The 16,047-nt window shown below is 36.0% G+C and overlaps 1 protein-coding gene across 1 annotated transcript; it reads left to right on the top strand.

The window, feature by feature from the left end:
* The first annotated feature begins 13,190 nt into the window (after window positions 1–13,190).
* On the top strand, window positions 13,191–13,969 carry LOC131511384 (exocyst complex component 4-like). The gene has a single exon (XM_058729086.1). It carries the CDS (start codon window positions 13,208–13,210, stop codon window positions 13,952–13,954), a length of 747 nt encoding a protein of 248 aa, XP_058585069.1. The 5' UTR covers window positions 13,191–13,207; the 3' UTR covers window positions 13,955–13,969.
* The last annotated feature ends 2,078 nt before the right edge of the window (window positions 13,970–16,047 follow it).

The following is a 16,047-nucleotide window of genomic DNA, read 5'->3' on the forward strand; positions in this document are numbered from 1 at the left end:
TCCAAAATTAAAGGAGTAACTCACACTCGATGATGAAAACAGAACTCAAAACAGTTTTTCACTTTCTTTTTTGAATCCATCCCTGTAATAGAAACTGCAATAGTTGATTTGATCTTTGAAAGACTGACAGAATAACTGAGAGAAAACAATAATAATTATTGCACATACTTCTTGTGTGCTTACAATGTAGTAGACACTGTTCTAAGCTTTGTGTATGAACTGACCATAATCCTATGATGCAAATACTGTTCTTTCTTTTATTTTACTGATGAGGAAACCAAGAAGCACAGAGGATACATATTTTGCCCCAAATTTCACGATTGCTGAATGGTAAAGGACTCACCCTGTTAGTCTCACTCTGGAGCTCTGATCTTCACTACCACCACACTATCAATAGAATCCTGCCTGAGCCTGGGACCTAATGAACTCATTCATACCTTCCAGCACCCTCTCTTTTGTATGAGAAAGCAACTAATGAAGTTTTGCATGAATACATATAGGTTGCCAAGATCAGGTGGCATTCTGAGAAGCTCCCTATCCATTACTTTCATAAATTTACAACTGTGTCTGATCTCCCTTATAAGGTCAGAAACCTGATTTTCCCAGCACACTAAAAAGGAAGCCATTTCTGAGGAATAAACTCACATTAATTAAATTTTAAAGGTTTTTAATTGCCAAACCAATATGTCAAAATATTAATCCATTCTAACATTAATAAATACTTATTGAAAGACTAGGTGCTAACAATACAATGGTGTGGTGATTCTAAGGGTTTCATATAAAATCCCTGCCCTCATAGGGGCTCCTGGATGGCTCAGTAGGTCAAGCGTCTGACTTCGGCTCAGGTCATAGTCTCACGGTTCGTAAGTTCGAGCCTCACGTCAGGCTCTGTGCTGACAGCTCAGAGCCTGGAGTCTGCTTCAGATTCTGTGTCTCCCTCTCTCGCTGCCCCTCTCCTGCTTACAGTCTATCTCTCTGTCTCTCAAAATTAAAGAAACATTTTAAATAAACAAATAAATAAAATCCCTGCCTTTATAGATCTTACATTCCAAGTGGGAGAAGAGATAAAGGTAATAAAAAATATATAAATCTATAAATCAATCATACAAAAACAGTTAATAGTAAGTACCAGGAAGAAAAAATGAAGCAGAAAAAAACCCAGAAGTTTAAGAGATACTACTTTAAGTTGAATGGTCAGTGAAGGACTATTTCAGGGTGTGATATTTGAGCAGACACCTGAATAAGCAAGAAAGCAAGCTAAGTGGACATGAGACCAGTGTTCAGACCGGGGAAAAGCCTTGCAGTGGAAACATTCTTGACACGTTGGGGAAACAGATAGTAGACAATATTATTAGAGTTCAAAGAGTGAGGAAGAAAATGGTAGTATGATTTGGGAGAGGCAGTCAGGGGCCAGATCACAAAGGCCTTTATAAGGTTTAGGTCATGATAAGGAATTTTGGATTTTATCCTAATGTGATAGAAACTATTAGAGGGTTTTAAACAAGAGAGTGATGTGCTCAGATCTGTGTTTTAAAAGGACGGCTCCAGCGGCAACCTGGAGAATTGGCTAATGAGGGCACAGGTGCCAATGGGGAGCAGGATAGGTAAATACTGCAGGGTCAGGTAAGAGATGATGGTATCTTGGAGCAGAACAGAAAATGGCAAAAGAGGTAAGAAATGATGGGATTTGGAATGTATTTTGAAGGATGTACTCAAAGTTTGAGGCCTGACCATGAGGTGAGTGAAGATCCATATTTTTGTAGGAGAAGGCAATAGAGATTTTGTTTTTTGGATGTGATGATTTTAGTGTGCCTATTAGACATCAGAAGGCAGATTATAATTGGTAGTCTATAATTAATAGGGGAGAGGTTGGAACTGACGTTATCAGTATATCAGTGGTTTTTAAAGCCATGGGATTGAATTCAATTCCTCAAGATGGTGATCACAGATAGAAAAGAGAAGAGACTCCAAGACTGAGACCTGGAACAACTCTGATTTAGAAGGAGGAATAAGGAGAGTCTAGCAAAGGAGATTGAGGAAGAGCAGCCAATGAGAGAGAAGAAAAACCAGTAACACATGTTCCTGAAACCAAAATAAGAAAATGTTTCAAGATGGTGGGAGTGCTAATTATCTGAAAAAACTTCTGAGGAGTAGAGTTCATTCTCTAAGTCTAAAAACTCAGATGTGGCTATTGGATTAGGCAACATCGAGGATATTTGTGACTTTAGCAAGAGAGGATTCAGTGGAATGGTGTGAAAGATAGCTTAGCTGGGGTAGTGGATAAGTGGTAAGGTGAGGAAATAGATGAGGTAAGAAGGAGGCTAGTAGACAATACCATCCAATCCACTTAGTCAAGTCTTACTGGCTTAGAAATCTCTTCTTTGAGCCATTGTGTGTTGATCTTGAGATTTAACTTCCAAGGGAAATTATATTTCCCCTATTTCCAGGTTCCTTGAAGGCACTGTGATATATCCTTTATAAACCAACTACTTTAAAATTTCCTTTAGTATTATTAGTCTAAAAGATCTAAAATGTTAAATAAAAATGTGTAAGAATGAAGAATGACCGTTGCTGAAGAAAGATCAGGAAAAAGAAAAGCAGAATTATAAATTATCTGAAAGAACCATAATTTAATTCTCCTAGGTTAAAAAATTTCATGACAAGAAATGCTTCTCTGAATTATGTAAACTAATATGAAACTTAGTACCCCACACTCAGTATGTATTCACTGATATTGGTAGTAATTAGCAACCATGATGATGATAGTGATTGTAGTTCTTTGAAAGTAATTAATTGTGTTAGAGCAAATAAAGATGAAATATGTTAATATGAACATGCAAGGATTTATCCAACAAATTATTAATTTTCGCTACAAGTCTTAGAAAAAAGCAAATAGACCGTAGTGAGCACATAGACTGCCAAATGTTATGAGGAAAGTGCCAGACTCTACTGATAAGTGAATTGCCTAGGGATGCTCTTTTTGTGTCTCCCTTTCTGAGATGACCACCACCGGTTGGTCTTAAAAATCACATTGGGTCTAGTTAGCTTTGAAGTGTCTTGGCAGTGCACACTACGGATTTGAAGGTTTTGAATTATTTTTAAAGGTATGATTTATCACCATATAACTGTTAAATAATGCATGACATCTTTGAAGAACTTATGAAATAGGTTAATTGTTGTTTATAAACTGAATCTGATAAGTCAAGGATTTAGGAATGCTTACAATGGTAGGTAATATGTAATGGCTACCCCAGGGACAATGGTATATATCACTAAATCCTATTTTATTTTCCTCCATCCTGGGTGCCCAGAAAACTATCCTTCCCAGTCCACTTGAACCTAAGTGGGTTTGTGTGCCTACTGCTGGTTTATGAAATGTATGCAGAAGTGATGTGAGTCACTTCAGAGCTGAGGCTGAAATGCCCTGTGCTGTCTTCTATCTTCCATTCTTTCACTTTAGCAGATGCCAAAGTCAAGAGCCAAGATGGTGGAAACCATGTAAGACTGGGTCCCTAGGTGATTCCTTTGAGCAGAGCTCTCCACTAACCTGCTCAAGATAGGTAGCGTGAATAAGAAATAACATATAAAGAATTTAGAGCTAATTTATTATTGCAACATCACTTAACCTAGGCTGAGTAATAATAGCCACAACAAAGTGAGATTTCATAACCCAATTCTATTAAGGTGCAGAGGAGGGAAGTTCTAAAAACTTGGGCAAGGACAGGGACCTAGAACCTCTACTACATGAGAATTTAAATTAAAGCCTTCTACAAAAAGATGAGACACCATAAGGGTGATCAACCCCTCAGTCAGTGAACTAAAACAAATATGTCCCCCACAGAAAGAGATGTTGAGGATACATGCTGATCATGGCCTTGCCTCTAGAAGGAACAGAAAACAAAAAGGAAACAGTACCCTCTGGATATTTCCAGCCACCTCAAGATGCTCTCATATAAGTTTGGGGCTGGAATTTTTACCACCTGTATAGCCACATAAGATTTCCCAGCTGAAAAGTCAGTGAAAGAGTTCCTGAGTTGCTTTTACCTCAGACACCTGGCAGAAACAAAAGCAAATCCTTTCTGAAGGAGCCAAATTAAATTACAGAATTACAGAATTCTATCAGGTAAAGTGAAAAACACAAATGCATAAGGAAGATCCATTGACGAGAGTCAACAGATTTTTGAATTACCAAGAAAAGAGATGATAGAGTAATATACCTCAAACAGTAGAGTAAACCATTATTCCATATGCTACTTTAATAGTTCATATATGTCATAATGTATGTGTCAAAGCCCATAAAATGTTTAACACCAAGAGTGACCTCTAATGTAAACCGTGAGCTTTGGGTTATAATGCTGTGTCACTATAGGCAACAATGTAACAAATGTAAATGTAGTGTGGGATGTTGATAGTGGGGGAAGGTAGGATTGTATAGGGACAGGAGAACTCCCTGTACTTTCTACTTAAGTTTGCTGTGAACCTAAAACCACTATATAAAATGAAGTCTAATTAAAATGAAAAAAGAAGTACAAAGAGAGGTGAAAATTATTTCTTTGAAAAAAGTATAAAATTAAATCATTGGTAAAGTGGATCAAGACAGAGAGAAGGCACAAGTGAATAATATAGGAATCAAAAATATTGTTAGAGATATAGCAGTGATTAGAGGTTAACAATTAAATTGAAGTAAAAAGATAAAAACAGAGATAAAGATACATGAAAATCATTGTTACAGTATTTTTTTATGTTACAAATGTGAAGATTGGGTTGACCTCCCAAACATCTGGGAATTAAGCTTCTAAATAACCATGAGCAAAATAGAAACACAGAAATTTAAAAACTTCTTTCAACTGCAGGATAATGACAAAATGTGTGGGATGCTGCTAAAGCAGTGCTTAGAGGGAAATTTATAGCTTATGTTAGAAAAAAATTTCACCTTAAGAAATTAGAAAAAGAAAATTCAATTAAACCCAACATAAAAAGAGAAAAGTAAATAAAAACCATGAGAACAGAAATAAATGAAATAGAAACAAACAATAGAGAATATTGACAAAAGTGAAAGTTGAGTCTCTGGCAAGAGTAATAAAATTGATAAACCTTATGCACTACTGATCAAGGAAGAGAGTAAATAAAAAGAAAACATCAATTCAGATCCTAAAGACATTAAAAGGACAATAAAGGAATGCTAAAAACAATTTTATGCCAATAAATGAAACAATTTACCATTAAAAAATTGATTCAAGATGAGTTGTAAATCTAAACATAAAAGCCAAAATTATAAATCCGGTAGAACACATAGAAAAATAGATGGACAACGTTGGGGTAGACACAAAGATTTCTTAGAGAGGACCAAAACACTAACTAAAAATTTGATAATTTATACAGCACTAAAATTAAAAGCTTCTATATATCAAAAGACACAAGGAAATAAAAAGACAAAATTGGGAGAATGTATTGCCATTTTTATGTCTAAAAAAGGACTTGTCTCCAGAAAATAGAAAGAATGACAAATCAGTAGAAAAAAGACAACTTTATTAAAAAATAGGCAAAAACTTTAACAGCCACTTCATAAAATAAGATGTACGAATGACAAACCTGCACCTGCAAAGATGCTTAAAATCATTAACAGGTTGAAACCACAAGATAGCACTACACCCACTGGAATGGCTAAGTTGAAAAACCTGGACACTATTAAGGTGTGTCCTTAATAGTGTGTCCAAGTATTGGCAAAATTAAGGTGTGTCCAAGTATTGGCAAAAAAAAAAGGAGATACAGAATTACCCTATGATCCAGCAATTGTACTACTAGGTATTTACCCAAAGGATACACAAAAACTAATTTGAAGGGATACATGCACCCTTATGAGTATAGCAACATTAGCAACAATAGTCAAATTGCAGCAAGAGCCCAAATATGCATAGACTGATGAATGGATAAAGAAAATGTCACATATATATTTAATGGAATATTACTCAGCCATCAAGAGAATGAAATCTTGCCATTTGCAACACTGTGGATGGAGCTAGAGAATATTATTTGAAGTGAAATAAGTCAGGGAAAGACAATTACCATATGATTTCACTCATCCGTGGAATTTAAGAAACAAAACAAATGAACATTGTGGGGGAAAAGAGAAGCAAACCAAGAAACAGAGTTTAAAAAAAAATTTAAGGTTTATTTATTTTTGAGAGAGAGACAGACAGAGTGGGAGCCGGGGGCGGCGGGGGTGGGGGTGGGGGTGGGGGGGCGGCGGTGGTGAGGTAGAGAGAGAAAGACACAGAATCCGAAGCAGGCTCCAGGCTCTGAGTTGTCAGCACTGAGCCTGATGCAGGGCTTGAACTCACGAACTGCGAGATCATGACCTGAGTCGAAGTTGGACACTTATAACCAACTGAGCCAACCAAGCACCCCCAGACGCTTAATTATAGAGAACAAACTGATGGTTACTGGAGGGGATGTGGGCAGGGAGGATGGGTTAAATAGGTGATGGGTATTAATGAAGGCACTTGTTATAATGAGCACCAGGTGTTGTATGTAAGTGATGAGTCACTAAATTCTACCCCTGAAACTAATATGGCGCTATATGGTAACTAGCTGAATTTGAATAAAAACTTGGGGAGATAAAAGAAAAAGCAGATGCACTAGAACTCGTTTATACTGCTGGTGGAATGCAAAATACTAAAACCACTTTGAAAAATGGTATGGCAGTTTCTCATCAAGTTTATTCACCTGTTCTCTAACCCAGCAATTCTACTCTCATATATTTACCCAAGAAAAATGAAAACATATGTTCATAAAGAGACTTGCACATGAATGTTCAGAGCAGCTGTATTTGCAGTAGTCAAAATGGAAATAATGGAGATTTCCATTCCTAGGAGAATGGACAGATAGATTGTGGAACATTCATACAAGGGAATATTATTCAGTAATACAAAGTAACAAACTAGTGATATATGCAGCAACATGCAGGAATCTCAAAAAATGTCCGAAAGAATTCATATTCAAAAGAATATGTGCTATATAATTCCATTTATTTAAAATTCAGGAACAAGGAAGACGAATCTATGATAGAAATCAAAACAGAAAATGCTTCGTAGAGGCAGAGGGCAAGATTCCCTGGAAAGAGGCATGATAAAACTTTCTGTAGTCATAGAATATTCTATATCTTCATGGGTGTTCTTCCAACTATCTGTGCATATACTATGTATAAATTATACCTCACTAAAAAATTCAAAATTAAAAAAACAGGCAAAAAATAACAAATTCTTAGGAAAAAGTAAATGATCAAAACTGACCCAACAGTGTCTGAAAGTTTGAATGGTTCTAAAATAATGGAAAAAATGAATCAGCGATTCAAAATCTTCTCAAAAATAAATTATCAGGCTCTTTCAGAAAAGAGAAAAATTGGGCTGAGATTAGTGACATTGTGACAAGAAAAGATTAAACAGGACAATAAGAAAAAGTTAAATTATAGGCCACGTTTAACTTTGAGTTTCTATGTAAAAGCCCTAAATAAAGTATTATTAAACCAACTCTACAATTTTTAGAAAGATACTATTTCATAACCAAGTGAATGCAATGTGAGCTAAATACAGGAAAATCTCTTACTGTAATCTATTGTATTAACTGGTTGAAAAATCCACGTGATGCTTTCAATAGATGCAGATAAGAAGCGTGGTCAAGGAACAAATGAAAAGATGCTCAATTTTACAAAACAAACAAATAGAAGTTAAAACTGCAATAAAGCAAGATACCATTTTACAAACATTGATGGGTCAAAAATTACAAATACCAAGGGTTAGCTACAACGTGAAACAAAGAAAAGGTATGATAGAGTATAAACTGATACACTCATTTTGGAAAACAATTTGACAGGACCCACCAAAATGGGCTCATCCCCTGACCCAGCAATGAAAAAAACAATTCCATTCCTAAGTTTATACCAAGAAATGAGAGAAAGAATGTGACATTAGAAGTGGATGTGTGTATTGAGGTAGATGGGAAGAGGGGAGTGTTTCAGCCACGGGGGAAGGAAGAGGCCCCTAGAGGCTGACATTGGCAGTGTCTGCCCATGCTCAGTCACTGGAAGAGGAAGTCTTACCTACAGGGTTTGGGAATATTTCTGATCTCTGGTTTGGAGATAAACGTATGTGGTCAAACCAATTAGCAAAATTATACCTTGTCCTGGATAGATAGCTCAAGCTGGTTTTTCCTGGTTCTTTTAAATATTCCATTAATATAAAACTCTGTGTTCTGACTCTATGTTCATCAAGCAATATCCTGTTTCCCAAGTGCATCTGCCCGTAGGAAGGGAAGGTACCAATCACCTAGGTTTCGACTATTTCTGATTCCTGAGTAATCCAAAACTGTCCCCTAATTGTAATTTGACTTCTCATATACTTTGACTATAGGAAGAGAAATTTATGCCAGCCTGAATGAGCTGGTTATATTTCTCACGGCATTAATAAACTAGGCATTCTGATTTGTATGACTCTTACATGCCCTTGAGTTAATGTGAATTCCTCCCTCTGGGGCTGATCACCCTGAGGCTGATTCCCAAGCATGATTTCCACTTCTTAACAAAGTTCAGATCCAGCTGTTCTCATGTTAGTTGGCATTACTGTCTCACATCCATTTTCCAACACTTTCTGTTGATTCCTGCCCTTATTAAATCAGTGTTCAACTAGAAATGAAAATTAAAGGTTATACATTAAAACTCTAATATATAAAGTAATTCCTAAAACTTCACAAAATTTTGAAGTCAACTAGTTCTATTTTATAAGTATCTCCAAAAATTAATATGAAATATTGCTGAACTCAACATAAGCATGTGTACACATAAACACTTGTGTTTTGAAGTCAGTTTTATAGGAAAGTTATGATTTTTTTGAGAAAGTTTGAAGCCTAATGAAGACGGGCATATCATGACTGAGCACTGACCAGTGGGTGAACTAGTTACATGCAGATTACCTAGTGATGATTTTGTTATGAGACTTTAAGTGGCAACGTAAATAGCCACATGAAACCAGCTGAGCCTGTTAGGACTTGAATATGATAAGCATGTTTCTCAACAACCACGCCTTATATCCACTTTGGTTGACCTTTTTTTTAAAAAAAAAAAAAAAATCTGACTCTTTTACCTGTCAATGAATAATGCTCACTCAGTGCTGCCTCTGGTCTATTAATTCTGCTTGGCTGTCTTTGAAATTTTTGGACAACATGCTTCTCAGGTGATTGCAACGTGAGTCAAGTAGAAAAAGAAGTTGTCGACAGTCCCAGTGAGGTCCTAAGCCTTGGCAGTGGGGTTCATGCAAGCCTGGTGCTGTCACCACATCAATCAGCCCTGGAGCACACTGTTATTATCACAACCAGTCATTCCCCACTGCAATCACAACAGGAGAGAGGAAAGCCTTCTCTTCACAACTGACTGCGAGATGCTTGATCCCTGTAACCTTGAGAAGTACCAGAATGTCACAGGTAGGAGTTTCCCTGTGGCACTTCTGCATATCCTTCCCTCCCACTGCACTTCCCCCTCCCTCTCCCTAATCTTTGCTCTTCTCAGACTGGAAGACAGTCACGAATGAGACTGAGCACAAGGATTTGGCTACAAGCCAAAAGGACAAACTAAAAGTATCACAGAGGTGCAGAAGAGGTATAATTTTAGACTGCTGCAGGAGAGAATGCAAAATCTGGAGGCAGAGGCTTCAGTGTCTGGGAGCACCTGACAGTGCTCTTAGGGAATGAAAACTGATCACTAGCTTCAACTAGTGGTCCCTAGCAGGGTCCGTTTCTGGGCAAAATACTGAAGGAAGTAAAATTTATCATCTTTGTTTGCTACTTCCATTTCCTACTCTTCTTCCCTATTCCTCTCAGGACTTTTTCTTTTAAGTCTACTTGAATCTATCCTTCCTAGTGATCAAACTGGCCCTTGATTCATGTTAATGTTGAAAAGAATCATCCATATTATAATTCACACCCATGTTTAAGGGGTGACTGTACTTTATTGTATCTAGAAGATTTGGATATGTATGAGGGATAGTATGCCAGTCAATTCAGGGAAGTAATTTTTCATCCTCTTATTCTGGGCTCAAATGCAGTTTGGTCAGTGTGGAACTAGATAGCATTTTCTCCCTTGTTGGTGAGACTAGCATGTGAACTAAGCTTATTTGCAGCTAATACAATCACAACCATGGATGCCATCAGTCAAGTGCCTACCTATTCCACTTACCAGATGTTTCACCCAAGTTATCTCATTCAGTCATCACAGAAACAAAATGAAATGGATACTATTATTTCTGTTATATGGATAAGGAAACTGACATAAGTTAGTGAAGGACAGAGCTGGACTTTGAAAACCCTCGACCTCTCCACTATGTAACATCTCAGGAAGCAAAAACTTTAGTTAAATTCTAAAACTAAAACACTAAAATGGAATCTCCAATGTAGCAACAGAATACAATTATGACACTGGAAGAGGCAACAGAACATACCTACCTGTTTACCACCTACCTCAAAAGAACACTGCATGCTTAGAAGGCTTCTCCAAAAGTATGGGCTTTCTTCTAAGAAGACCAACTGTTCAAATAAATCTCTATTTCATTTTTTTTTAATTATATTCCTGACCTGGGTCACAAACAAAACCTCACTGCATTCTGAAAGGAAGAAACAATACCAATAACATTCTCTTACTAAAATGCAATAAAACTAAAACTAGTAACAAAATAAAAAACTGAAAAGGAACTTCCACCTAGAAATTAAGACATATGTTTTTAAAAAACACTAGTCAAGAACATTATATTGAATGGATGAAAACAAACACTGAAAATACATACTATATGATTTCAGTTATGTGAAGTTAAAAGAAAAACTAACCCATGGTAATAAAGATGAAAATAAGTGGTTACCTCTGAGTATTGACTAGGAATGGGCACAAAGGAACTTTCTGGTTGATAAAGATCATCCAAACCTTGATCTAAATGGTAGCTACATGGATGTATACATATGCAAAAATTGATCAGGATGTACTGTTAAGATTTGTGCATTTTAATGTATTCAAGTTCTTCCTCACTTCGAATAAAAGAAATCAACTAATATAATTCACCACATTAAAAATTAGAATAAAAATGTTATTATCACTCCATAGTTACAGAAACAAAGTTGATAAAATTCATCTCCTGTTTATTAAAAAAAAAAACTGCTAGAAAACTAGGAATAGTAGAAAACTTCCTTAATCTGATAAAATGTGTCCTAAAAATTCTGCTCCAACCCTATACTTAGTGTTGAAGAGCAAAAATCTCTTTTATGATCAGAAATGAAGTAAAAATGCTCATTATCACCACTTTTTTTTTCTTTCACCCATTTATTTCATCCACCCATCCCCCCCATCTCTGGCAACCACCAACCTGTTCTCTATATCTATGTGTTTTTTGTTGTTGTTTTTCAGATTCCACACATAAGTGAGATCATATAGAATTTGTCTTTCTCTGACTGACTTATTTCACTTAGCAGAATGCCCTCAAGTTCCATCCATGTTGTTGTAAATGGCAAGATTTCCTTCTTTTTTATGGTTGAATATATTCTTCTTTATCTATTTGTATATTGATGGACACTTGGGTTGTTTCCATGTCTTAGTTGTTGTAATTAAGGCTTCAATGAACATGGGAATGCAGATATATTTTCAGGTTAGTGGTTTCATTTCCTTTGGATAAATATCCAGAAGTGGAATTGCTGGATCATATAGTAGATCTATCACTACTTTTATTCAACATGGTGCTGGAGGTCTTAGCCAAGGCAGTAAAGCATTGTCATTATTTGCAAATGGCATGACTGTGCATGGAAAAATCCAAAATAATTTAGAAATAAATTATTATAATTAATAAGTGAAGTTAATGAAGTCCCAATATACAGTTTACTCAAATAAATTGTATTTTTATAAATAAATGAAACTATTAGAAAAATAGCACTGAAAACCATCAATGTTAAATACCTTAGAATATAATCTAATAAAATGTACACAAAATTTCAACACAAAGAACTTTAAAATATTGAAAGAAATTGCAAAATCCAAATAAATATAGAGATATAATTTGTTTATAAATTAGAAGACTCTGTGTTATAAATATGTCTGTTCTCCCTAAATCAACTGATAGAGTCAATGCACTACAGTTATAATTCCAGCAATTTGGGGGGAGGGTGGGGAATTGACAAGTTTCTAAAATTTATTTTTTAAAATGCAAATAACTAAGAACAGATAAGGTAGATTTGAAGAAGAATGATTTGGAGAATCTAGTTACACCGCTAAATATTAATTTAGCCACATTAATTAAGACAGTGTGACACCACCGGTTTGAGCACAGGCAAATGGACCAGAAAAAGAAACAGAAGAGGGAATCCAGAAATACACCCTGACACAGACACATGGTTTATGGCAAAGATCACATTACAGAAACACAAGTAGAGAACTGACAACAAATTGTTGTGGGTCAGTTGACTATCCAAAAGAAAAAAATTAAGCTTGATTTCCACATTGTACCATATAAAAATTCAACTCTAGGTGGATTGTAGGTTTAAACGTGAAGGTAATCACTTCTTGGCTAAGAAGAATCGCTTCTTGGCTAAGATCAAGTGTAAATGTGAAAGGTAAAACAATTACTTTTAGAATATGATCTGCATGACTTTGTCATAGGCAAAGATTTCCCAAATAGTATACAAAAATAAAGCATTAACCATAAAGGGAAAAATAAGTTGGATTACATAAAAATTAAGAACTTCTGCTCATCAAAAAACTTATTTGGAGACTTATAAGATACAAAGTAGGAGTCCGTGTTTGGAATGCCTACATCTGAGAAAGATTTTATACCCAGAATATATGAAAAACCTCTTTAGATAAAAAAAAGTTCATAAAAACATGGGCAAAAGACTTGAAAAGGCATTATAAATGATCATAACCAAATAGATAACAAAACATATGAAAAGATGCTCCTTGGTAATAATATAAATGCAAATCTAAAACCAGAATAGTTAAATTTAAAAAGACTAATAATACCAGGGCACCTGGGTGACTCAGTCAGTTGAGTATCTGACTCTTGATTTTGGCTGAGGTCATGATCCCAGGGTTGTGGAATCAAGCCCCACATTGGGCTTCACGTTGAGCATAGGGCCTGTTTAAGATTCTGTCTCGGGTTCTCCCCCCTCCCCGCCCGGTACCAAGATGGCGGCAGAAGCAGCTGGTGGGAAATACAGAAGCACTGTCAGCAAAAGCAAAGACCCCTCGGGGCTGCTCATCTCTGTGATCAGGACTCTGTCTACCAGTGATGATGTTGAAGACCGAGAAAATGAGAAGGGCCGCCTTGAAGAAGCCTATGAGAAATGTGACCGTGACCTGGATGAGTTGATTGTACAGCACTACACAGAGTTGACGACAGCCATTCGCACATACCAGAGCATCACAGAGCGCATTACCAACTCCCGAAATAAGATAAAGCAGGTGAAAGAGAACCTGCTTTCTTGCAAGATGCTGTTGCACTGTAAACGGGATGAGCTCCGGAAATTGTGGATTGAAGGAATTGAACACAAGCATGTCCTGAACCTGCTGGATGAAATTGAGAATATCAAGCAAGTGCCTCAGAAGCTGGAACAGTGCATGGCCAGCAAGCACTATCTCAGTGCCACCGACATGCTGGTGTCAGCAGTGGAGTCTTTGGAGGGCCCCCTGCTCCAGGTGGAAGGACTGAGCGACCTGAGGCTGGAGCTTCACAGCAAGAAGATGAACCTCCACTTGGTTCTCATAGATGAACTGCACCGGCACCTGTACATCAAATCCACCAGCCGAGTTGTGCAGCGTAACAAGGAGAAAGGGAGAGTGAGGTTGGTTAAAGAGCCTCTTCGCTACAGTGTCTTGTGGCAGTGGAGAAGTTCAAGGACCATTATTTGTTTCCCAGAAGACTGTTGTACTTGATTTGCTTCTTGGTTTTGCTTCTTACTTTTCAACATACTGTCCCTGAAACTATAAGATGGTTTTGTAATAGCAAATACTCCATGTTCTGAAAAAAAAAAAAAAAAAAAAAAAGATTCTGTCTCTCAGCCCTCTCCCCAGCGTGTGCTATCTCTTTAAGATAAGATAAGATAAGATAAGATAAGATAAAGAAGACTGATAATACCAAGTTTAATAAGGATGTGGAGCGTAGGAACTCTTACATATACTGTTTTGGGGAGTGTAAATTGGAACAACAACTTCCAAAAACTTTTTAGAAGTATTTACCAAAGCTGTATACGTGGCATGATTCACGGCCCAGCAAATCACCTCATAGGTATATAGCACTTACAGACCTTTGCTTATATGTGTACCAGGAGACATATATAAAGATGTTCATAGCAGTTTTACTCTTAATTGCCACCAACTATAAACAATCCATGTGTTAATCAGTAATAGAACAGATATTAAATTGTGGTCTATTAGCAAATGGAATTTTATTCAGCAATTAAAATGAATGAATTATTCCTACATGCTGCAACACGAAAGAATCTCACAAATGTAACATTGAGTGAAAGAAGCTAGACTCAAAAGACATACAAGACTCTCTAATTCTATTTATGTACATTTGACAAACAGGTGAAACAAATTTAGTTTTGGAAGTCAGATAGTGATCAACAGCCTGAGAAGTTGCAGTGACTGGGAAGGGATACATTAGGGCTTCTGCAAGTTCTATTTCCAGTAATGTCCCATTTCTTGGTAAGGCTAGGGCTACACAGGTGTGTTCTCTTTGTAAAACTTCACTGAGATGCATACTTACAGGTTATTCCCTCTTTGGATATTGCACTTCAGTGAAAAACTATTTATTTTAAAAAATTGAGGTAGCACAAATACAGAAAATTAAAAATGACAAGAAGGAGATACTACCAAAAATGAAGGAAACAAATGAATCATGAGACTATTTTGCACAGTTCAATGCAAATAAATCTGAAATGTATTATTTTCTAGAAAAATACAATATACTCCAAAAGAGCAAATCTAAACAGTTCAGTTACTATAAAAGAAATAAACAGTTAAAAGGAAATATATAATTACATATATGGAAAATGCAAAAGAACAAATGAAAAAGCTTTCTGGAACAAAACAGAATTTAGTCAAGTAGTTTATGAAATCACCATGCAAAAATCAATGGCCTTCATCTATACAAACAAAAACAGAATGTATAGAAGACCTCATATATAATAACCAAAATAAGAAAATAAACACATATGAGTAAACTTGACTAGAAATGCCCAGAATGTATAAATGCCTTGAAAGACAAAAAAAAAAAAAAAAAAAAAAAGAAAGAAAGAAAGAAAGAAAGAAAGAAAGAAAGAAAGAAAGAAAAAAGGAGTTGAACAAATAGAAAGATATACTGCATTTTGGGATTGTAAAACTCAGTATTCTAAAGATGAAAATTCTCTCTCAGTTCAATATTTAAATGCAATGAAATATTAATAGAAAATACCATCATTAATTGTATATTAAAATATAATTATAGCTTCTATAAGTAATCCAGTCTGGTATGAGAAGACAGACTGACCAATGAAAGAGAATAGAAAATTCAGAAACAGATCCAATGCATTTGGAAATGTAGACCATGAGAAAGGTAGCATCTCAAATCAATAGGGAAAAGATACACTTTCTAATATCAGGTGTTGGGATAGCCAAGTGAAAAAAAAGATAAAATTGGGTTCACTCTTCACACCAGAGGCAAAAATAAATTCAAATATAAGAGTTAAATGTTAAAGTCTAATGAAGCCGTGCAAGTCCTAGAAATATGATTTGGCAAAACACAGAGGAATTTCTCTTTAACTTTGGAAGGGGCTCCTTTCCAAACTATGATTCACAATGTAGAAGAGAAAAGGGGGAATGTGCTACATACAATAATACACATTTCCCATTAAAAGACACCAGAAGTCCCTGGAAAAATGCCTGATTCTAGGTGTGGGGCAGGCAATACACAACATCTGTCACACCAGAAAGCGAGAAAAATATTATTAGAGCTATTAGGATTTTGCCAAATGGACTGAACAGCC

The sequence above is a fragment of the Neofelis nebulosa genome, chromosome 5 (assembly GCF_028018385.1).
Source record: "Neofelis nebulosa isolate mNeoNeb1 chromosome 5, mNeoNeb1.pri, whole genome shotgun sequence".
In the NCBI taxonomy this organism is placed as follows: Eukaryota; Metazoa; Chordata; class Mammalia; order Carnivora; family Felidae; genus Neofelis; species Neofelis nebulosa.